The 25044-nt window shown below is 43.7% G+C and overlaps 1 protein-coding gene across 2 annotated transcripts; it reads left to right on the forward strand.

The window, feature by feature from the left end:
- Positions 1–375: 375 nt before the first annotated feature.
- On the forward strand, positions 376–24080 carry si:ch211-278j3.3 (E3 ubiquitin-protein ligase RNF19A). Of its 2 annotated transcripts, none has more exons than XM_036550032.1 (10): positions 376–453; positions 12409–12882; positions 13897–14354; positions 17041–17246; positions 18230–18377; positions 19989–20151; positions 20839–20953; positions 22114–22245; positions 22698–22911; positions 23881–24080. In XM_036550032.1, exons 2-10 carry the CDS (start codon positions 12733–12735, stop codon positions 24053–24055), a joined length of 1761 nt encoding a protein of 586 aa, XP_036405925.1. In that variant the 5' UTR covers positions 376–453; positions 12409–12732; the 3' UTR covers positions 24056–24080. The 2 variants fall into 2 exon arrangements, with proteins under 2 accessions (XP_036405925.1, XP_036405926.1); XM_036550033.1 differs by having other exon boundaries at positions 22719–22911.
- Positions 24081–25044: the final 964 nt, after the last annotated feature.

Raw genomic sequence — 25044 nt, forward strand, 5'->3', positions numbered from 1 at the left:
AACAGAAATGTAACAAGTGATTGTATGTTTTCGCCTATGTACCAATTTTATACCTATCTTGGGTGTGCGTAGGATTTGGATTGCGATTTTATAATAAAAAACAATGAATGTATATACATCAACAGTCGGCTTTAATTCTGCGTCATCCTGTTGGTCCAGTTTACTGCAGTTTTCCTCCTGCAGGCCGCGGCATCCTCACAAATATGCGCCGGGATATGGAGGATCGCGAGGTTAAAGAGGATCTCCCTTATAACGTCATGCAGCAGTTCTGGGGGAAATCAGATTGTATGAAACGCTTCCACGCTCTCGGATGGATGCGGAGGTGTTTTACAGCAGTGGGAGGGTTTCTTTTGCAGCAGGGGGAGGGTTTGTTTTGGGTCCTCAGCTGTTCAATGGGCGGAGCCGACGACAGATTCGGAGCTGCAATAAGATCGCGCGGATTGCGGTGGAGAGGTAAGGCATCGTTTCTCTTCTGTTCTGAAAAATATGCATTGGCGAAATCTGTGGTAGATCACCCGAGATTATTTTCTGTGAAACTTTGGAAAACGTCGGGCGCGTTTTGTTATCCTAAATAACCGATTTAAACTGAAGTTAACACGAATTCGTTATAACCTTGCCACTCCCTGCAGTGCTCTGTCGAGATGCCCTGGTCAAGCTCCCTTATTAAATATTAACAAGACAGTTTTAACGTTACGAATCCATGGTTGAACAACGCAGAACGCCGCCGTGCCTGTTTACCCTTTGACGTGATATTAGATATCTTAAATTCGGTAGCGTGCGCGCTAGGCTAGCAGCAGAACTGGACCCCCGGTAGACAATTCGCTGTAGATAATGCTCAGTCTACAATTTATGGAGGTTTAATACAATGGAGTTTGCATCCGAACTGTCGCTTCCATTCTCAGAATCTGAAAGCCGAGCGCTCGCCTATCTCGCGGTGTCGTCGCAACTGCATCCAAGCTAAGCATACATACATCGCGATTTGACTACCAGGGCTTTATGTCCAACTTGTGAGGTCTTAAATGCTTAAGAATCGCCCGCATTGCCGCGGTAGTGCCCTTAATGGAGACATTTAATAGGGCATCCCTGTGAGGTCTAAACCAAGGATGGAGCCGACGTAGCGCCGAAAACCGCCCTGTGCAATTTGTTGATTGCATAGCAACAGCTTTGAAGTAGTTCGGCAAACTAGCACAGTGACAGTACGTGCCCTCACACTAGCTACACCGTAGTTCTTCTTCCAAACCCCAACAGCAGTGGAATACATTTCACTGAATGAAAATAGATGCCGATATATTTTCACGGACAAAATGGCTTTTGTAGGGTATCTAAATTATTATTCTAATTTTTACATATCGCAGGACTGCCACACCTTGTTCTTCCGATGGCAGTGCCCCTCCCTTCAGATTAAGGATGCATTTGATTTGTGTCCACTATTAATTTAATAGCCATTTCTAATATCATGATAAAAAGCGGTAATCGGTGATTAAAATGATAATAGTAACAGCTGATCGTGTTGTGTAACATTGCATCTGTCATTTAGATGACATGGGTCAAGAAAGGACAAAAAACGGAGATTTTTTGCAGGTATACTTAATTCTACCAGGACTAGAAGACTAGAAAATGAATTAAGATGTTAAAAAAGTAATTTGGAAACCATTTTAACAGAATAGTGTGAAGTGAAATGGTTATTTTTTACTGACCATTGTTCCCTAAAATTATAAAGTAAGTTTCATAGTATTTAAGAGCAGTTTTGTCCCTTACTCAACTCCTTTTTTTTCGTCAGGCTTAAAACTGTGTTGACAGGATTCTCTAATGCCATAACAGCAACATTTAATTAGATAAAATGAAAAAATTCATTTTGTTAGATATTGGAAAATGTACACCACAAAATACAATGCATTGCTCATAATTATCTGGTTGGGAGATGTAAAATTATTTATTTTTTACTTTAAAAACAAGAGACTGGTTTGTGTGCATACAAGTGAATAAGTGATTTTGCCACAATCTGCATTTGCACTATTTAAACACCCCTTGTTATTTCCCAACACTTGTGATGCTGTGAACATGTTACAATGCCAGGCAAACATCTCTCTGCTCATTGTAAGGACCGTTGTGCTCTTACAGTCAAACACAAATAACAACTGCAACAATAACAAAGAAAACTGTATGAATAAACAGCAGTGAAGGAGGGATCACTATAGCTATTGTTTCTGCTGCTGTTGAGGTCACAACCGGCTATTGACTTGGAATACTCTTTCATGATTTAAAGGGAAATAAACAAAAAAAAACTTTTCTTGAAATTATAAGTTGTTTTTTTCAGCCTATGCCTACTGTTTCAGTCCATGGTGTCTGATTTACTCAAACTGAAATCGATCTGGGAAGTTCTTCATTCATGTCTGATGTCTTGACATGGCCCGCTTATAATATTACATTTGACTCAGTGCATCTTGAATTTCTGAGTGTATGAAAATGTGTGTGCCTTTCTCTAAGACATACACACTGTGTTAAAAATGAATAGTCTCTATGTAATATCCAATATTGCAGATGCTCCATACTTCACCTTGAAAGTTCTGTCCCTTCATTTCTGAACTGGATGTTCTTTCTCTAGAACTCACAAATTGTTGGAAGGTGGACAGGGATAACTAAAGCAGGATTATTAGGTTATTAAAAAGGGTTAAAACAAGACAGATTAGGGCAACTCCATTCGTTTAAATGGAGCTCCTGTTTGGTATCAATGATTGAATACGTCATTCTGATTTATCCCCATTGGAGCAACCCTGAGAATTACCTAGTAAGGAATGCAGTGTCTAATCTCTGTAATGATCAAAAGTCTCTGCCAAAAGCTTCTAAAACTCCTTTGAGCTTCTACAAAGTGCTCCCTCCCCCATTCACTTATGAAGTGAGAGAGTGGCGGGACAGCTAACAGAATATCTCAGATGTGAATGAGCGATAGGGGCGATACTTTAGTTTAATCACACAAATGCATTTTATGCTGTGCGAGGGTAATGCAGTTGCACAACACACCTGTATTCGATCCTGTGCCTTCTTATTTGGCTCAGTTACAGTTACTGTGTCCTGTGTATGGCTATGATCAGTTTAAAATTTTCTATATTCAAAATATTAATTTTTGTTTGAATATAACAATATATTCAAATATTGTTATATTCAAACAAATACTTGCTCTGTTTTCATTGTGTCATAGAACAATGCAGTGTGTCCCAAGTTCATGTCTGGAAAAACAAATATGTAGGAATTCTGACATGTAAAAAAAAATAGGGAGAACACCTATGTGAGAGACAGATTGGTTTAAATGGAAAGTTTATGCTGCCTCTATTTCAAGGGGATGGGCTGCTACTGGTAAGCTATGGTTTGAAAATGTTTTTGAGGTGACCATTGGTGGTTAAACGTCAAGCTGTGTATTTCTAAATCATCTTGGCTTTGGAATTAATTTTTACCATTACCAATAGTCTGAGATTAGAGCAATTTTTGGGTGACAGGAAACAAGTGGCTCAAATCTGTTCCCTATCTATTATTTAAATCAAATTCAGATGCATCAATGACTGATTGTCCTTGTATGTAAATGTGGCTGGTAAGTTTATATATATATATATATATATATATATATATAATATGGTATGTTAGTAATGGAGCATGTAGCATGTAGCAGTGTAGTATTTATAATATAGCATGTTAGTAGTGGAGCATGTAGCATGTAGCAGTGTAGTGTAGTGGTAAGGAGCAAGGCCTGTGACCAAAAGGTTGCTGGTTCGATTCCCAGCCAGGGCAGTGCTGTGTGTACCCTTGTGCAAGTTACTTAACCCAGAGTTGCCTCAGTAAATCTCCAGTTGTATAAATGGGTAAAAATTGTAAGTTGCTCTGGATAAGGCTGTCTGCTAAATGAAAGTAATGTTTTGAGAATATGATTTTATTGTTGTGAAAAGATAAGGACCACTCTCAAGTCAAGTATACACATTATGATTTTGGGCTTCTCATTGCTGTTATGAGTTTTTGGGATTCTTTTGGAAAATTGGCATCGCTTAACATCATGGATTGTACAGCAAGTCCTTATGAGCAACAGTAATTGCTCTTTTGAGTGGCTACAAGCTCCAAGTCATTTTCCAGCATGCCAGAGATTTTTTCCAGAATCATGTTTAACATTGGGTCTCACAAGCTCAGCTGGAGAAAAGGGCTGCCAAAAACCAGTGAAAAATGACCATTCAATAGCATAATGGACTTTTTTTTTGCATCAAAGCTACGCACACACAGTGCTGCGTTGCTGTTCTTTATAGCGTATGGATTGGCTGACATAGTGGGCTTGGTGAATGGGATAAGCTATCCTGCTGATTAAAGATCAGTGAATCTGTGTAGCATCGATCCAGAAGCTGTTCCTATCAGAACGCAAAGAGAGTTACTCACTGGGAGAGGGACGGCACAGTGAGAACTACACATTATGTTTCAAGCAAGTGACGTGTGTGGCATTATACAGTTATGCTGAATTGAGCAGGCCAACTATAATATAGAGAGATTGGAATCTCAATGTAATGATTTTGGAACTCAGAAAAAAGATGATATATGATTTAGTGAACTATTTGTCTAGGATTATTGTACTGTCCTACCTATTGCTTAAAAATGATCAATTCATTTACAGTATTATATATACAGTATGATACAAAATGACATTGTTTCTTTCCAAGGGGTTTTCCAAGTGCAAAATTTCTGTGGTTATTGTCTTTAAAAACGTTGTCTTTAATGTACATGCTTTGATACTTAAATTGAATTTAAATCACACACATGGAACCAAAATTCATTGCAATGTCCTTCACAGAGAAAACAAGCCCTTTAAGCAAACATTTTGAGTATAACACTTTGCAAAGTTAGAGAAACTATTTCTTGTGCTTGGTATGGCATTACCATGTGAGTGTGTCTGGTTCATTCACAGTACACTCATTTAGTTATCAGGTATACTTGCACTATACTATGAAATTGTATCAGGCATATGTGCAATACACTCATATAGTATGTCAACCATACTTACAGTACAAATGCTTGTGACTGTCAGTAATTCTACTGTGTTTACCATGCTTCAGTGTTTCCTGGTCCTGAATTGTATTAGTTTTTTTGGCTGGGATGCAGAGTGATGTGGAGATGAGTCAAAAGTAAGCACGCAATGGGTCAGAGCAGAAATACAGCCGATGAAGCAGGGTCATGTGATGACGGCCAGTTCTCTAACTGTAAGTGACTGAGGATTCTAGTGAGGAAATACTGTATCTATGTCAGAGTGCATTCAGCATGGTGCATGGTGAGACAGGCCTCTTAATGGTGTGTGTGTGTGCAGGTATGACTCTCCTTTAACAAGGCCATAAAAGATTTCCCGTGGCTGGTTTATGGGCACTTTTGCAATTCCACATCAAAACGATATGTTGAAGGAAGTTTGTTTTCACAAGGCCTGAATATGCCATTAATTATTGCAATTATGAAAATTCCAGTGCGAGAAAATGCTATTTTTTTAAGTTACACATTAAAGCCCCTTGCTTCAAAACCTGAGATCAAGCGGAGTATTTATAGCAGACTTCATACGTGTAGAAATCCCGGAGAACACGATGTTCTTTGCAATAGGTTAGTGTAAACGCCATATACCGCACTGACAGGTTCGTGCTTTCTCACCCGTAGAATTTCACACAGAGACAGGCTGGTTGTGTCTGGCATTCAGGGTGCTTCTTTCGAGGCTGTTAGACCCAACATATTGACTTGTAGTGACCAACTGTCCCATTTTCTGTGCATGGGGCTCCTATCTGCAGCACGCTGGCTTCTGCTCCATGCCTCTTTGCCTTCTCTGCACCGCAGCCAGCCTCCTCTACAGACCCGAGGTGACTCCTCATTTATTACTGGTTATATATTTATTTATTTATTTGGCACTAGTCCTTTTTTCAGGGAGACTTACAGCGTGGTAGTGGGCACAACTGTTGTGTGCAGTTCAAAGCACAAAGTCTCAAAAGACAATTTACCAAGCGCTGCAGGTCACACAAAATAAATGTTTGATACAGGTTAGAGTTATCCATTACAGCAAAAGAATCGCAATTACAGCCAGACTATTGCCTGTAATACTCTATAATGTTGAATTGTACATCCACAAATAGTCAGAAAGTAACTAGAATGTTATTAGATTGCTAGATCAGAGGTGTTGAATTATCAGTCCAGCCATATAGATTTTGGACTGTTGTGGGCTATTTGAGGTGTATTCTTCTTGCAGCACAATCAAGTCAAGTCAACGATAGGCTTGGATGCTGCATTAGTTTTACCCAAAATGCATTATCAAACAGTGCTAGTAATCAAAGGGGTCTGGAAGAGTATATTTGTTACAGTACAGTTTGGGAAGTTGGATTCAGGTGAATTTGTGGTATAAAACAGTTTGTTACGTTTGTAACATTAATGTTACGTTCGACGTTCGTAACATTGATGTGAGAAATTAGTGGCTATGCTTGCTTGGGTAACGTTAGCTAACCAACAGCTAACTAGCCAGCTACTGTAACCTTGGTTACAGTAGCTAACATTAGCATGCTACTTTATAACATTGCCATTGACTCATGTACCAATGTCACTTAATATTTGGCTTCACAAAAGGCTAACATTGTATAAAGTGTAGTGGACAAGTTTGTTTTTTAAAGCACTGTACTCTTGTTTTTGTGGGAAAGTGGAGATGTATACAGACGTATACAGTAACATAATGAGGTGGCTCTATGGTGGTTCTCTGGTCCGTGGAAAAGCAAACCAGTTTCTTAGAAGGTTTGCAAGTTGAACCAACTCCGAACCGGCACTAGCACCAGCCCAGAACTAGCACCTAGTTCGGGTTGGTGGAAAGGGGCTATCACGGTGCTGGTTCTTGGTTTCTGCTGGGATTTAGGAACAGTCATCTGAGTGTTGAGATACATGGTTTGTTGTGCTTCTCAAGGTTTTTTTCTGACAATGGCTGTAATCTTTCCCTTAGCTTGTAAAAATAAGGTAATCTGTTCCATTTTGTGTAATTAGTTGTTCTTAAGAGCAGAAGAGCCCGCACTTAACAAATTGACTTGGAAAAAAAAAAAGCATAAGCAAAGCTGGAAATATCTCCCTGTTACATAAGGATAAAATGTTTAAGATGAAAATTTGCTCTGCTAGGGGGTGTAAATGTATACATCCTTGGTAACGGAAGACCATTAGGCTGCAGACCAAAGCTGCACATTCATTTAGCATCTGCATCCATCCCGATTCCTCAACTCCCCTCTGGGGCCCTCCGGTGACGGATATTAACAAAAGGAAATGCAACCGTCACCCCTCCCCCGTCATTTTCCTCTGCCTTCTCATCCGCAGTTCCATTAGAGGAATAAACCGGACAGGCAGACATGGCCTCCAGCGGTGTCTTTTCCAGGGGAAGAGGGTTCTGCCATTATTTCACATTCAGATGAGAGGAAACGTGTGTGCACCGCTGCAGCGCTTGGTTAAGCTGGTGGCTGGACATCAGCTCGCTGTATGTAAGGTCCATGTTGGATCACATGCAAAAATGGTCCCTTGTGCCGTATCCTTTCTCTGTTGCTGCAAGTTGCTCCCGGTGCTTCTGAAGCAATATCCATCATCTTCAAGCACCTTGTAACCTTATCCGTTATTTTGGCAGGGCACTCACCTCTCTGTGACCTTACTGACAATTCAGAAGACCTGCATTGCCTCTGAGGCTAATTTAATTTTTCTGTAATGTACAGGCACATGTTATGTCTGGCTATAGCTCATTCTGTAATGTACAGACACACGCTGTCTCTGGCTGAGGTCCGCTCTGTGATGTACAGACACATGTTGTGTCTGGCTAAGGTCCGTTCCCTAAAGTACAGACACACCTTGTCTCTGGCTGAAGTCTGTTCCTGTAATGTACAGACACATATTGTATCTGGGCAGGGTCCGCTCTGTAATCTGCACTCACATGGTCTCTCTGGCTGGGGTCTTTTCTGACAGCGGAGGAGCACATTTATTGACGTTTATTGACAGACTGACAGACCTAAGAGAAAGAAAGGACAGGGATGGAGCAGCCGGCGGACAAGCAGCAGGCTGGGAAGTGGCCTCTGACTATGTGCCCTGATTTTTACAGACAGCTCATTAAAGGAGGTCTCCTGGGAAACATTCACATGCAGAATGGCAGAATGGTAAAAATGGTACTGTAGTAGGAAGAAGTGGACTGTACTGTAAATGCACATTTCCATTGTTTTGCAGTTTACCCCCTCATTCAGTTATTAAGCTGAATTGCTTGTAGCCAGCTGTATAAATGGATAACGTAATCCATGTAGGTTGGCCTAGATAAGGATTGTTGGATTGGATAAGGAGTGTTTGGATTGGATAAAGAGTGGTTTTGCCTGAGATTTCACATTATATGATCTTAGGTCTGCATGTGCATTTGTTGCACAGAATCGGGCTTTATGTTTTGATATTGGTGGCAGATAATTGTCTGGTGTTCTGTGTTATTAATAATTATTGTTTTCTTTTGTCTCAAATTATGGTTTGTACCAACCCCAATGGTATTTCCTTTCAAAAGCAAATCCAATATTTTGTATGATTTTTACTAATACAGGTGAATTTAAGGGATATAAGAAAATATATTTAATGTAATGTAATACATATTTAATGTAATGAACGTAATGTACTATTTAGAATATATAAAAGCCTAAAGCTGATAGTCACAGTATTTAACCTCCGTGTTTCATTGGATCCAGAGAACAATATATATTTAGATTTTTTTTTATATGATTTTTTTTCAAATTACTGCAACTTAAGAAAACAAAGAGGAAAGGTCTTCATTCAGCCTCACATGCAGTTATTCATGCGTCTTGACTTTAAAATAGAACTGGATGTGCAAAGAGCACATTCTGGAGCAGCTTTTCATCTTCTTGTTCTCAGTTGTATAGCAACAGTCAGTAATTCCATTTTTTTCCCCTTATGCTCATATGCAGAAGATGATGTGACCGAGTTCATCCATGCATTTAAAAGGCAGTGTATGTAGACAGTGTTCTTCTGGCCTGAAGCTCACTTCTGGGTATTTTCCTTTGGACCTGCAGCCAGTCGGAGAAAACGGAGGAGGACACAGGGAACCAACCGTTTTCTGTGAGACCGTAATGGATATATGTCAATAATCAGGACATCCATTACTTTGTTGTAAAGCCAATTTATGACAAGGCAATTTCAGTTGAAATGCTTGGTTTGATGGGACACAAATTTAAAGTGAGGTTTTTGACAACGAAACAGATGGCTCCCTCAATAAAAGCTCAAGTAAACAATACATTCGGAGGCAAGGTTTGAAACAATAGAATATACGAAAGTTAAAGTCTTTTTTTTCTGTGGTTCTGTGCTCTGCCATACCCCTCTCTTAAATCACTAAGCAGGAAATAACATTGTCTAATTAGCTGGCTTACTGTCTGCAAGATCACAGAGTTCTGGAAGCCAAAGCACTGCAATTAAGCACATTTACCATGCTGTTCTCTTGTGCTTTCTTTGTGTGAGTGTGTCTGAATGTGTTCGTGTGTACGGAATTCTATAAATAAGTGACGCGTAAATGTAAGGATTGCGCTGGGCTGGGATTCCCTCTTGGCACAGAATATTCCTCTGTGGATGACGGAAAACTGCAGCGGATGTACAGAGGGGGAGAGAGGGAGTTTGTGTGGCGGATTTGGACGGAGGAGTAGTATGAAGTGACTGGAGCTTAGGAGGCTTCCACTGGCAAACAAAAGGCCTCGGGCCACACTCTCAGAACAGTTGTGTGAGGGAGTTTATAATCTATGCGGTTTATTTATAAGTGAAACAGCAATGTGAGGTTTATATTACGGAACAGGGATGTAAGGTTTATGTCACAAAACAAAGATGTGAGATTTATATCAGAACAGAGATGTGAGGTGGTTCATCTTACAAAACAGGAATGTGAGGGGTGTTGTGTCACAGAACCGGGATATACGTGAATAAGATGTGCATTTCTGTTATACCTGACCCCACAAATTTGGAGAAGTGTGCCCTACAGTCCTGATTTACTAATAAGAGATGTAAGCGGGTTTATACTTTTGAGACTAGGCTGTATAACTGGGTGGAGTGCTCTCTTTGCATTTCTTTCTGACTTTTAAAGTATTCAGAGTGGCATTGAACTTGTGCTATCTTTATGTCAATCTATTTCCAGCACCAAAAAGAGAGCCAGTTTTCTGAACTGTTAATCCTCAAGGAGGAAGCCATTTTTGTTTCCTGTTATATTTCTGTACTAGGTTTTCCAGCAGGAATATTTCTGTGCTCGATATTCATCTCACCAGAGAGTCACTGTAATCAACTGTTTTCTGTGTTGGTTCTGTGTCTAACTGGGATTATTGTAGGCCTAATGAATGGATATTGGCAGCCTATGCAGGCCATGTACAGGCAAATCTAGTGCAGAGGGATAGAGTCCTGTAAATTCAGGAGTGACCTTTGAATTAACACCTGATCTATACCTAGAACACCAGGTGAGATAACCTCCTGTCCAAATAATGGACCCCTCAGTACTGGAATAGTCCAACAGCCCCATAGTACTGGAAAACTCCATTTGGCCCTGTGGTACTAGAATGGTCCAATCCTGTTGTTGGGTCTATACTATTGTAAAAATCAGAAAGTACTAAAATCAAGTTCATTCATCACAAAAAGATTTGTGGACTGAACAGTTAAAACTATGGTGAGTCTGCATTTATGTATTTATCAATTTTTTAATGCTTTTTAATCTAATGTTTTAGGTTTTTGAAGCAGTTATGTGTTACCTTACTGATTCCCTCCGTAAATCCTAGTATGGTATTATAAATCAAAAATTCTGTATTTTGTCAAGTAGCGTTTATGCGCATTTTATGTGCGTGTACACTGTGTTTGTGTGCTAAAATCAAGAAATAAGGAATCGAACTGAAACTGTTTCAGTTTTGAGGTCTCCATGGACAGTTCTGATATATAGTGCTTTTTACAGGCCGATGACCTGTGGATATCAGAGGGAGAATTTTAGAGGAGTGGGACAGAAAGTGTGGAGTTTGGGGCAGGGTATTGAGAAGAGACAGCAGACAGTGGATCTGAGAGATCAGGCAGTGGTTGTTGAGTGGTTTCTCTCGGCCACTTGTGCTATTGACACGCACTTCTGTAGGGGAAACACTTAAGGCCATTGGCAGAGTAATTTATTCCCATGGCACCTCTCTCTCCATCTGTGTGGAAACTGATACAGCTCTCCGCTCAGTGCCATGAGGAAAGCACTGGAGATCCTCTCCGCTGTAGAGCAGCATCAAGTGGAGAACACATCCAGCAGGCGTAAGTCATTAGTAGGGTTGTTATGTGTAATTGTTGATAGCTGTACTGCACGAGCGAAGAAGTCCAGTTTTACTTCACTGCAGCGTAAGAGAATGGCAAGGCCTCTTGGCTGCTTGGTGTTGATATGTGCAGAACTTACACAAACCTGAGCGTGATGTGGAGCTCATTTGACCTTTTGATGATGGCGAAGATGATGGTAACCATCGTCTCTGTTTTGGCCAGAGTAATAGTGGACAACAAATCAGAATAAATGGCTTTTGCAAATTGACTAGTTTTTCGCATGTTTGTAATCACATAAAACTTCATTGTCTGTTTACACAGAATTTGTAGAATTTATTTTGCGGCTCAAAAGTGAGCAACACAGTAGTGTGGACAATTCCTGATTCACATATGTGACATACCCATAGTTACAAGTGGACAATGCACAATGCATTGTATATTTAAGTGTCACATCAACAGTAGTTAGAAATATCCCATAAACACTGCAAAGCCTAACATACTACACAAAATTTAACCATCACATTTACAAGCTTTGCCCCTAATTTATGATAAGAACTTGTACAAGTCTTTGCGAGAGATTCGTGAAATATAAATAAATATGTAAATGTAACTGCAATACATAAAATATAAATAAATACATACAATTTTAAATAGCATCTAATGTTGTGAGCTCATTTACTGGTTGAGTAGCTCAACTGAGGTTTTGATGAAAGGGTTTTTGAGCTTGTCATGTCTGCAGTCAGGGAGTCTGATTTGCTTGTCTGAGGCCATGAGTTGGTACTCTTGAACATGGGTTGGTTCAGATAATCTCTTTGTGAAGACACAGCATAGAAGGGAATGGGGAAAGGGCAGTTAGCAGAGCATACTTGGTTCTGGGGAGCTGCCAGATTTTTAAAAGTGCTTTAATTGCAGCATAAAATGCTTTATGTATATGGTACATAAAGATAGAGACCTGTAACCTTCTGCATCGATCAAATCTGATGAGTGAGTCAGGTTGTTGTTTAACTTTTGGAAAGGAGACTAAAATTTACAAGAAGTCTTTTGAAAATGGGCGTGTTCATCTGTTTGCATCTAGTTTCTCAAAATGGTTTTTATTTGCAGGGTCGTGGGCAGCAAAAGGCAGTGAAGGACATTCTGATAATGAAGGTTACCTCAAGCATCGGCTAACCGCGAACAGGGGTGCGAAGCAAGAGGGCGGGAAGAGGCAGAGACGCCGAGGGGGTAAATATCAGGGATGTCCTCCAGCAGGGGGCGCTGTGGCTGAAGATGTCTGTCGCTTTGGCCCTGGGGCTGGGACCGTGAGTGGCAGCCGCGTCGGCCGCCTGCTTCCAGAGACATCCCGATCGAGCCCCTCCCTGCAGCGCCCCCTCGCCCCTGCCCCCGCCGCCCGCCGTGCCAACGGGCTCATGCCAGTACGGTTAGGCCATGAAGAGGCCCAAACAGCACCAGCACCTGAGCTTTCTCAGCTTCTTCACGCGTAAGCCCAAATCAGAGGCCAAGCCGGACCGGGCCGGCGCAGCCCGGGCACGGGAGGACGTGTCCATCACCCTGACGCCCAGCGAGCAATCTGAGCAGGTACCGTAACCGGGCCCTGAGCCCTGATCCCCGGGCCCTGAGCCCCTTCCACTTGCTGCACGGGCCTTATCATACAAATGGGCCTGACTGCACTGGGAGAGCCTTTAAAAACAGTGATGGTGTATACTGAACACAGGAAAGTGGAAAACACAAGCTTACACAGCTTCAGGGCTGTTTAAAGTTTACATCAGGGCAGGTGGAAAAAAAAGTTTGATGATAAACCGGGCCTACTGGTAAGCTTGTGTTTTTTTTCTTCCAAGCAGAAGTTTCCTACTGAAACTTATTCTTAACACATACTTGCTGCCCCCTTCAGTAAGCTGGTATTTTCAATGTGTTCATTCATTTTAAAAGTATCTGTTCATTCCTGTTGCCAAGTCACAGTGGGTCAGCATTTTCCCCCAGCAGTGAAAAAACGAGTGATCTGCAGCTATAGCAAACCGCGAGACAGCAGTACAGTGCTCTGAACGAAGTTGCAGGCTTGTTAATGCCTCTTGTACCCTGCAGAACTGCTGTAAAATACGAGTACACATATTTAATGTTGTAAATCCAAGTGTACAGCTCATTACATTGATCACGAGCCATGACTCAGGCGCAGTTGTTGAATTTGTGACTTTGTGTTAGCGTGTTTGCGTCCTTCACGGGTAGTTTAGAGTGACCTGTGAGGCAAACTGGACCCTCCTGGATGAGAGATGTAGATTATGGGCATTAAAGGTGAATTCAAGGTGGAACCCCCCCCCAGCTATTCAGCCGACAGTCTGGGTGCCTGGGTTCCTTTAGATATTACAGAGGATTTTTACTTTGTAAGTAAAGACATCATCACACTTGATCTGAATCTAGTTAATGTTCCTGCGTAATGTGAAGTTCATTATACATTAATCTGCCTAAAGCCATGAATAACTGAGCATTGATCCCTAATGTCTCAGGGATGTGCAGCTGCCTACCTGAGCCATGACTTTAAGCACCAGCAGCAGCGAAAGACACGGTGGCCGCAGTGAGCTGTGATCTGTCCCCCAGGCCCAGAGCATTGTGGGAGGAGAAGGAGGAGGAGGTGGAGGAGGAAGAGGAGGAGCAGTTGGAGGCGGGGAGGGTGAAGGAGCGGACTGCAGCAGCAATGCTGAGGGAGACGGGGGCTGGGCGGGGGCGCTGTCTCTGTCCTCCTGCAGCCAGGATCAGCTGCTGGACCAGCTGGAGTGCCCCCTGTGCCTTCTGATCCAGCCCAGCGGCAGCTTCCCCCGCCTCTCCTCCTGCCCACACCGCTCCTGCACCGACTGCCTGCGCCAGTACCTGCGCATCCAGATCTCGGAGAGCCGCGTGGGCATCGCCTGCCCGCAGTGCCCCGAGGCGCTGGCCCCGCCCGACATCCACGCCATCCTGGACGACCGGGCGCTGCTGGAGCGCTTCGAGGAGTACCAGCTGCGCCGCTTCCTGGCGGCCGACCCCGACACCCGCTGGTGTCCCGCGCCAGACTGCAGGTCAGACCCGCAGGCGCGCACGCACATATGCTCACACTCACACACACTCACACAAGCACACACACACTCACACACGCACACACACACACACACACACACACACGCACACACACACACACACACACACACTCACACAAGCACACACACACACACACTCACACACGCACACACACGCACACACACACACACACACTCACACACGCGCACACACACACACACACACACACAAACACAGGCTCCCAGATCCCCTATGGAAGCACATACATGGAGTCACAAAGATCGTCCACTAAAACAAACACACATATACATACACACACACACATGTACATACATACATACATACACACACGCACAGCTGAATAAACATATCCAGAATTATACTAAATGAAGTTCACACGACACAGGTCCAGACATCAGTACAGGAAATGATTCAGGTTGCTTTATAAACTCTTGACAGGCAGGCACATTATGACCAGGTGAAAAAGGGAGGATTGACTTCACTGAGCTCATTAGCATGCCAGATGCGTAAGCCTGCATTGTACAGGGAACACGGTGGTGTATTATGCATGGCATTGGTGCTCCGTGTTGGGTTACCGTGTGTGTATCAGATAGCGCTGTTGCTGATACTGTTCCTGAAGGAGAGGAGAGCTCCATCCTCCACTCACACAAACAGAGTTATGTGTCTGTCCGGGACACTCCCCTTTCAGAAGGACACGCCCTTCCCTCCGCATCTGCCGGGCCTGTCTCCTTTGACCTTACATAAGGGCTCCGTTCCATGCTTCATTCAACAAAGCATTGCAGTGGTCTAAGAGCTGATGGACTGTGTCAGGGTGTATGTGCCTTGAAGCTGTTAATTAGGTGCTATTTGGAATTTAAAATGTGATACATCATCCATTAAAGGTTGTTTCAGTCATTGGCTCCTCAGGATCTTTTTTGATGATTGGAAAAATAAGGTGAACAGATGAGTTCATCCCTTATGATGTTGCTGCTGCTGATGATGATAGCATGCAATAAACAGTAAGAGCGTTAAACACAAAGAAAATACATGTTTCAAAAACAGGACTATTTTAAATGAAGCTGTATAGTGACACGGCAAAATAATGTCATACTGTTCTGAGGACACAACTATTTGTTTAGGAATGAAAATATGAAATGCATCAGCGGTTTAATCTGAAGGCAGGAAAAAGGGTGTTTGGCTCTCAGAATATGTGTAAGTGTGGTGCGTAATATAATGGAACACAGCGGTCCGAAACATTCGGAAATGAATAGCATGGTGTTGCTGGTCAGAATGGAAGACTGGTTATATTCTGGAAATGTTTTTATAAGCTTGATGGATTCTATATCAGACAGCTGAGTGTATCCCTCAGGTAATGTCCCTGCAGTTGTCATGGACACAGACATTCCTGTTCCTTTTCCACACTTCAAAAACAAAATGACCAGCTCAAAAATAAAATGGCCAGCAGACCAACAAGTATTAGCTTATGACTGTAATTGCTGTTTTATAGTTGGGATACACTACTTCAGTACTGAAGTGGTTATTATATGCTGTAGGGGAAGAGTGCGTAATATCTATTCAGTTGTAGAAATCAGTCCAAGGTTACAGTAGCAAAAGAGACATAAGATGCTGTGTTTAAGCAGTAACAACGCAGACTCGTGAACTGGTCACAGACTCTTCTGTAGATGTGAAGGATTTTATTGGCTCTCTCAGCTGTTTTGTCAGCCTCGTGTACCAGCCATGTGACAGTCCTGCCTTGTTTGGACACACCTGATTAAGATAATGGGAAACATGCATTCAAAGACATTTTGATCTAAAGACTTAAATGTTTAAATGCTTCAAATTTCTTTCTTAGACAAATGTAAATAGTGGAGGTGATGCCCATTTATGAATTATTTTCCAAAACAGAATGGTTTTTAAAAAATATTTTCTGGCTACGTTGAAGAATCTAAAATACAGTCTTGATTTGTTTAATGCTTTTTTTAGTCACTGCACAATTCTGTTTGTGTTATTTTATAGTTTTAATGTCTTTACTATGTGGAAAATAGTAAAAATTGTCAAAATAAAGAATAAAATTTGTGTCCAAACTTTTGACTGGTATTTTATGTCTGCTGACAACCACTTGCAAAAGTGAGATAAGTGTCCATTGAGCAGGTGAAAAACCCGCTGCTGTTGATAGCTCAGCGTAGGTCCATAAATCATCTGTTTCCAGTACAGTCTGACACACTAGCTAGCAACAAAGCTGGGCCGCTCCTCTGTATCAGCATGACAAGTGAGAGCAAAGTCACGGGTGTGCACAGTTTACAAGCTTAATTTGGTATGACAGTACAGTGCAGTCTGAGGCTTAGCTGAATTTCTAGCTGTGAGAGTCAGTTTAAACTCTGTACCCCCACTTAGCTCTGCTGTGACTGCCAGTTGAATCTCTGTGTCCCCCCTTAGTCATGCTGTGATTGGCAGTTAAAATCTCTGTACCTTTCTTAGCTCTGCTGTGATTGGTAGTTATATCTATGTACCACCCTTTAGCTCTGCTGTGACTACCAGTTGAATCTCTGTGCCCCCCCTAACGTCTGGTGTGATTGGCAGTTGAATCTCTATGCCCCCCCCCCAGCTGTGCTGTGATTGGTAGTTAAATATCTGTACCCCTCCTTACCTGTGCTGTGATTGGTAGTTAAATCTCTTTGTCCCCTCCAGCTATGCTGTGATTGCCTATGGCTGTGCCGAGTGTCCGAAGCTGAGCTGTGGCCGAGAGGGCTGTGACACGGAGTTCTGCTACCACTGTCGGCAGCTGTGGCACCCGGACCAGACCTGCGACCAGGCCCGGCGCCAACGTTCCCGCCACGCCTCCGCCAACAATGACGCCTCCACGCTGTTCGTCTTCAACGAGGAGTCTGGCAGCGGTACTGCGTTCTCTCGAGAGTCGTTTTGTCACGTGTGTGACGTCACTTGACTGCCCAGTGTCTCCTTGAGGAATAGATTTCACTCGCTGTTCCACAGTCTGTTCTGCAGTTGTTTTCACCTGTGTGGCCCTGTCTCTAAGTGTGTACAGTAGTATGGCTCAGTTTTCCAGTGTGTACAGTAGTAGGGTCCTGTTTGTAGATGTGTACAAGAGTATGGGTCTATCTCCTAGTGTCAGTGGCGGAACAACTTTACAAAGGGCCCTGGGGCAGAAATTGGTCAAGGGCCCCCCGGCACCAACCCCGCCTATGCCAGTGACAAGAGTGGAGTGCAAAACCATAGGCCAATATTAAACAGTTAATCATCTATTCTCATTATAGTTTAGGCTATAATTCCTAATGCCAACCCTCCCCATTAATCCGGGCTTGGGACCGGCACCTAGTTGAGCTGGCTTGGCTTATTGATTTGTCAGTGGGAGAAGAAAGAGCACTGATCGTAAGGACGCAGCCTGGAATGTGCATTAAAGGGGGCCCACATCGGGGCCATGAAGGGCCCCCCGCAACTCAGGAGGGGCCCGGGCCCAGGGGCAACTGCCCCGCCTGCCCCGCCTATAGCTCCGCCCCTGCCTAGTGTGTACAGTAACATGGCCTTATTTTTAGATGTGCACGGTAGTATGGCCCTGTTTCCCAGTGTGTATAGTAGTATGGCCCTGATTCCCAGTGTGCACAGTAGTATGTTCCTGTCCCACAATGCTACAGTAGTATGGCCCTGATTCCCAGTGTGTATTGTAGTATAGCCCTGTGTCCAGATGTACAGGTGTGTACGGTTGCATGGCCCTGTGTGGTCCAACGTCCCCTTGCAGAACAGATTTCACAAGCTGCTCCACAGTCTGTTCCGCAGTTGTGTCCGGATGTGCGCGGCCCTGCTTCCAGCTGTGTGTCCAGCTGTGCTCCGCTGACCCCTCCCTTCCCGGCTGTCTTTACAGAGGTGGAGGAGATCAAGGCATGCCCGCGGTGCAGCGCCTACATCATGAAGACCAACGACGGCAGCTGTAACCGAATGAACTGCAGTGTCTGCGGCTGCCAGTTCTGCTGGCTCTGCATGCAAGAGATCACTGACGTGCACTACCTCAGGTACGCCTATAGAGGTCACTAACGTGCGTCGCCTCAGGTACACTCATGCAGGACATCACCGAACACTGTGTAAGAATAGGAATTTTTCTGGTTAACAGTAAGAGTAGCAGTAGCTTCTCCGTAACCCATTTTTATACAACTAATTTAAAAACTGTTTATGTAAGGAATAATGAATCATGATTACAAGGAACTGAACTTACAAGTGTATATATACATGGCACATTTTTCAGGAATTCTTTTAAATTGCTATTGGTAGATGAAGGGATAAGCACTCCTGTTTCAAACATTTGTTGTTATCAAATACACTTTAAGACATATTAACTGTAACTGTGCATGTTTTTGGTCTGTAATAACTGAATACTTTTTCATACACATTCTCAGGACCCACAGTCGGGTTTGGAGATTTTGTACTGAGCGCCTTCTTGCATGAAGGAAAAAGCTGAATCGGGATCAATTAATTAGCCACAACAGTCTCCATCCTTTAGGCCTGGCAATCAGCCCCTTAATGATTTTTCCGCTCCTGATTGGCAGAATTTAAGGGACACCCTGTTCTGTGGCGGGGATCCAGATGGAGAATGCTCAGTGTTTGTGGCTTACTTCCTGTGTGTGTTGCTGTGAGCACAGAGGAGCACAAAAAAGCCAATACAAGGAAGGAATCAGTGTTCTGTTCGGCTCAGTTCTTCCAGTCTGACTCGTGGGAAATGCATTTATATGCTCTCAAAGGGAAATTCACGCATTCAGAGAGTTTATTGAAGTTAATTGAAGTTTTTAAATTTAAATAAAAAAAAACCTCAGAGGGCTTTATCTCTTCCTTATCTTTCTGGATAAGGGATTAAGTATTTGCGTGTGTGGTTGCAAATTTAGCATCTCTTTCTGTCACAGCTAAGTCACAAGTTATAGATTGAGGACACTGGATTTTTTTGAGATGAAACACAAGAGGAAAACCAAAGAGAAAGGCACGCAATGACTCATCTCAAAGAGCTGTAAACAAGCTTAAGGTGGCTGCCAAGTCATTTTCATACAATACAGTACGAGAGTAGAGTTCAAGGTTTCAAGTTTTGCTCAGGTGTTTTTTTTTAAGCCATTGCATCTCTTGAAACACCCACAGCACTACAGTTGGTAGAATACTTTGTTGTGTATCATGTATCCAAGGACAAAGGTGTAATATTGCTCAACCTTAATGTAGACAGAACTGGATTTAAATATGTATTTCTTTTGTGTGTGACTTATTTTAAGCTTCTCATAGTTTTCACTGCTGCATTTGCTATACTTTGTAATGTTAAATCACTGTTTCCTCAAAGCTAACGTTAGCTAGAATTTTTCCAAACTAGTGCTCTGATCACACTGGTTTGACCATATGCATGAAGTGGCTAATCATACCGGTGTGAACGTACGCACCAAAGGGTTAAATACATGAGCCACCTCCCACTGAGTCTGGAAGGAATTATACATTGGTGTTCATCCAGGGTCCCATCCCTGAGTTGCATTAGACCCTGAGACCAGCAGGTTTATGAGTAACTCTCTGTAGCATATGTTAATCAGTTATGAGCATATGTCAATGTATTAGTGTTAGCGCTAATGAGCATCTCTGTGACTCTGTGTGCGCGGCAGTCCCTCAGGCTGCACATTCTGGGGGAAGAAGCCTTGGTCGCAGTCCAGGAAAGTGCTGTGGCAGGTGGGCATGCTTCTGGGGGCTCCGGTGGTCATCTCCCTCATCGCTGGCATCGCCATCCCTGTCATCATAGTGGGGATTCCGATCTACATGGGACGCAAGGTACGCCCACGCCAACACCATGGCCCCGCCCACGTTCACGCTGCGGGATGCAGGCAACAGCCACGCCCACGCCTTGCACATGCCGTGATTCATGAGGGGAGCGGCCTCTTGCTGCTCTGGAAACAGTTATGCTTAAATTCTGCGTATGAATGCCTGGTATTACAATGTGTTTTGGATTCTGTGATCTAGTGACTGTGATGTATGCTTGTGTGTGTACTTGGCTTCCCTTAGTTTCTAGGCTGTCTAGTCAGGTTGCGCAAGTTAACTTGTGGAAGGGCTTGAATAGAGTTATGCTCACACTCACTGTTCTGTGAGTGTTGTTAGCATGGTCTGACACTGTTGATCATTCAACTTGAATGGATACACTTGTGTTCTTTTGTGCTGGAAGTTGCTCTGGGTAAGAGCATCTGCTAAACGACTGTAGTGTAAAGTAATGCCTAAATAGCTAATTAAAGGATTATAGTAAGGGCATCGATGAGTGAGGGGGTTATGTTGATCAAGGTAAGGTGTACAAAAGGTATAAAAAAGTGTGGCATCCTGGAATGCTTTGAGGAACATGTCAGGCTTGCACGTTGCCCCGCTTGTCATGATGAAAGCGCAGAAGCCGAAATTCAGGAGGCCTCTTTCAGGTGTGTTTTTTTAAGAGCTTGTCAGAAACACGGGGTTGTTGTTTCTCTCTTTTCCCAGGTGCACAGTCGTTGTAAGAAAAACAATATCTCAGGAAGTAAACACTATCTGACTGTGGCCAGTGGGGTCATGATGTCAGTGTTTGTTTCTCCAGTTATAGCAGCTGTCACTGTAGGTAAGTGCATGACTCCTCATCTTCAAACTTTAGATTCAGAGGATTTGTACATTACGAAATGAATGGAGCCTCTTCCAGGTTGTGATTTGTGATTACATATTAAAAAAACAACTAAATACTGTGATCAGTAAGAAACGTGACTTTTGATGATGTTTCAGTATTGTAATTTCCAATTTAATACCATCTGTCTGCTTCAGAAAGTTAAATACTGCTGTCTATGACAGAGTGGCCCCCGAGTTGTTTCTGTGAGGCCCATTAAAGCTGTGGCTGTTCAGGCGAGTGGGCTGTGCTAGTTATGTTCATCCTGAAGAGAATGCAGGCTTAGAGCCTCACACACTCCCATAGCTGCCCCCCCCCCTCCCACACCCCCCCCATACGGAGGCCAGTGATTTGTACACACTGTTCCCTACAGTCCTACAGGCCTACAGTCAGTATAGCCTCAGTCCGGAGATCACCACCCCAACTTCTGTGTCACTGCAATCTCCATCTCAGTGGTGACAAATGGAATATGGCGTTTGGGCTGGATTTGTGTGTGTGTGTGTGCGCGCACGTGCATGCGTGTGTGCGTGTGTGTTCACGTGTGTGATTTAGGATCTTTTTTGGCTTTACTTCGGAGTTTTACTGCTGAATTGCATATACTAATATAAATATACAGTACGATTTACAAAATAAAAAATGTATAGAAAATGCATAGAAAAGGCATATAAAATGCATCTTGGTGCCAATAGGTCCGAGAGACTTGGAGAACACATAGCATGTCCAATATAGTACCTTCCCTCAGGTTCATTTTCAGACGTATTAAGATTAATGCAACACTGTAGTGAAATATACATGAAAAATCAATGAAATGTAAACTGCTGATGCATATTTTGCAGCCCTAGGTGCTCTTTGATAGAGCGTACCATATCCAGTGATGTAACTGCAGCACTGTGGTGAAACCTGTGCTGTTCTTCATTAAGTGACATGTTTATTTAAAGGCCTGAAAATCTATAATGCATTATAGTGAATTAAAATGGCTTCCTGAGCTGGGCAGACAGTATTTTCACTTTTCTATTAGCTATTTATTTGAGATTTGTGAATGAGACATACAGAGGCCTATTTAAAATTTTAATAGGCATTCTGTTCCCAGGAGATGACCAGTTGGGGTGTGTCTGTTGCAGGAGTGGGTGTGCCCCTCATGATGACTTACGTGTACGGGGTGGTGCCCATGTCTCTCTGCCGAAATGGCTGGTGCAGAACCCAGAAGGACCAACCAGAACCCAGAAAGATCCGGCTAGAAGACCTCACCAACTGTGAGTCTGCTGAATTCCTGCTACACCTGCTTTCCCAGATTAGCCCTGTGTACCGCTTTAAACTGTAACCCCCAAACGGCTGTAAAACCCTGAGCTGTCCTGAGATCAGGTTCCTGCTCTCATGCCAGGTACATGTGCTCACAGGTCTTTCGATACCGTCCAGTTAATAATTTATGCAGACCCTGATAAAGATGTGATTAGACTCTCCATTCAAGTATCTAATTATTTGGAACCATTGAGTTCAGACTCCAGTGATTTGACTTCCCTCCTGCCCTTTCTCAACTTGCAGGTTTTTCCTGATTGTAACTTCTTACCACGGGTTCCATGAACATCAAAAAATTCTTTCTTACTAAAGCAGTGCAATAGCAGCCAATGGCTGTGGATGTGATGAATGTAATGTGACCAGGCAGCCCTACCAATGTGAACTCATTTGATTTCAACTTCTCTTGAAGATCTTCAATTTTCTCATGTAGTCAGTGACCACTGGACGGGTCAGTCCAACCTGGCGGTCAGCGAAGCCAGCATGCAGGAAGTCAGCGTGCAGGAAGTCAACGTGCAGGAAGTCAGCGTGCAGGAAGTCCGCGTGCTTCCCAGCACCAGCACCAGCCCCCCTGACCGGCAGAGCTCCGCTGAGCGGGGCGACGCCGTGGTGGACCCCTTTTTGCGGTGCGTCTTTCCGCTTCCTCTGTGGTTTGACGGTTCCTTTCTGGACTTTCCCATGTAGAGTTTTCTGCTTCCTGTGCTGACGATGGAACATAATGGTGATTATTATGAATAACTCATTTCAGGGTCGCTTTTAGTTGTAGTAGTATTGTTATAGGGCAGAAGTGTGTCATAGTGGTAAGGAACAAGGCACAGAAGCCAGAGGTTGCCAGTTCAGTTCCCAGGGGGACATAGCTATTGTACTGCTGTATGAGATAAATTAATTGCCTGATTAAATTTCCAGCTGTATTTCCAGCTGGAGATGTAAACCTTTTTGTAAATTGGTCTTTGTAAGAGAATCTGCTACACAAATAGAGTTATTTATTGTTTCACTCCCCTATGCTGTTAAAATATTGGCATTTGCTCAAAATATCTGCAATGCAGTTTCTCCTTAGCATGGAGCATTAAGTTTGAGAAAGTTTTTTTGGTTGTTTTATTACAGGATTCTTTGATCTTTTATGCTCTCCTGAAGTCAACAAAAATGTAGTGCAATGAAGGCAGAAGTTTACAAGAAGAAGCAAATTTGAAATAATATAGGCCTCCGGTTTTCATAAAAATAGTTTAATTAAATTAATTACTGGAAAAGATGAACTGGTAAACTAGCAGTATCCGCACCCGCTGTAGCAATAACACAACCATATTTGTGTGCTTATTTCTAAGTTTTATTTTCATTTAGCAAGAATGTTGTCTGTCTACACAGCTGGCCACCTCTGTTTCTCTCCCTTAATAAACCAGCACGATGAAATATAACACTAATATGCTAGTGGTATCACCTTATGATTGTGCATTACGTTACATTTCATTTTAACCAAACAAACATAAAATGTAGAGCTAATAGCCTTTGAAACTGGTTTCCTGATTGGTGAGTATTTGCTTTGAGGGAGGATGAGGGCGTGGCCTGAACGCTCTGCCCTTTTCGCACCGCCGCTGCAGGGAGGGGATGAACATCGAGGTGCAGGTGGAGATCGAGGCGCACCCACGTGACGGCTGGCAGCTTAGCCTCAGCAGCGTGCTGTCCAGCCGCAGCCTGTCCGCCGAGTCCCTGCGCCGCTCCCGGGAGCAGCTCTGTGCCGCCGACACGCCCATCCCCGAGACCGACGCCGTCTGAGCCCCGCCCCGCCCCGCTTCCGCCACCGCCGCCTCCCACCGGCCACTGCCAGGCTCCGCCCTCCACTGCGGCCTGCTTTCAGAGGGGGGGGGGGGAGAGAGGGGAAAGATGAGAGAGAGGAGGAGGAGGAGGAGGAGGAGGAGGTGGGAGGGAAATGGGTAGGGAGAGAGCCAGGCTTACGGAAAGAGAGAAGTAGAGGAGGGAGGGAGTGAGGGGGAGGGAAAGAGACGGGTGAAGGAGCGTGGAAGATGGAGGGGGGGAGAGAGAGAAGGAGAGGGATGGAGCCAGGGTAATGGAGAGAGAGGCAGATGAGGGAGGGAATGAGGGGTAGGTAAGGAGAGAGACAGAGGGTGATGGAATGAGAGGTAGAGGAGGGAGAGGGAGAGGGACAAGGTTACGGAGAGAAAGAAGCAGAGGAGAGAGGAAGCGAGGGGGAGGGAAAGTGAAGGAGGGAGGGAGAAGGAAGGAGAGAGAAAGAGGGTGACGAAGAGAGAGGGTTACAGGACAGAGGGAAGGAGAGAGATGGGGTTGTGGAGAGAGGAGAAGAGAAGGGAGGGAGGGAGGAGGAAGGAAAGAGACAGACAAGGATGAAGGGACAGATAGAAAAGGGCAGAGGAAAAAGAGAAGGAGTGGTTGGGGAGAGTGTGATGAAGAGAGAGAAGAGGAAGAGAAGAATTTGGAGGATTAGGCCAAGGAGGTTTACAGAAGGAGAGAGCACAGTGTTAACCTCTGGCAGCATCTCACTGTTTCCAGTATACAATAGCCCATCTCTGATTGTTGGTTCAGGCATTCCTGTGAAAATCTACTGCTCTTCTTGACATAACAGAGGCATTCTGGGAGGTCCAGAGCTGTCCTTAGGCCTCCTGAGGCCAACTGTGTCAGCTTCTGTGAGGGACCAAAGGGGAAAAGGTCAGGACTGCATGCTCTGTCCCTCTGTAAACCCCTGTGATTGGATGGAGAGGAAGAAGAGGAAGGAAGGAGAGAGCGAG

The sequence above is a fragment of the Megalops cyprinoides genome, chromosome 17 (assembly GCF_013368585.1).
Source record: "Megalops cyprinoides isolate fMegCyp1 chromosome 17, fMegCyp1.pri, whole genome shotgun sequence".
NCBI lineage: Eukaryota > Metazoa > Chordata > Actinopteri > Elopiformes > Megalopidae > Megalops > Megalops cyprinoides.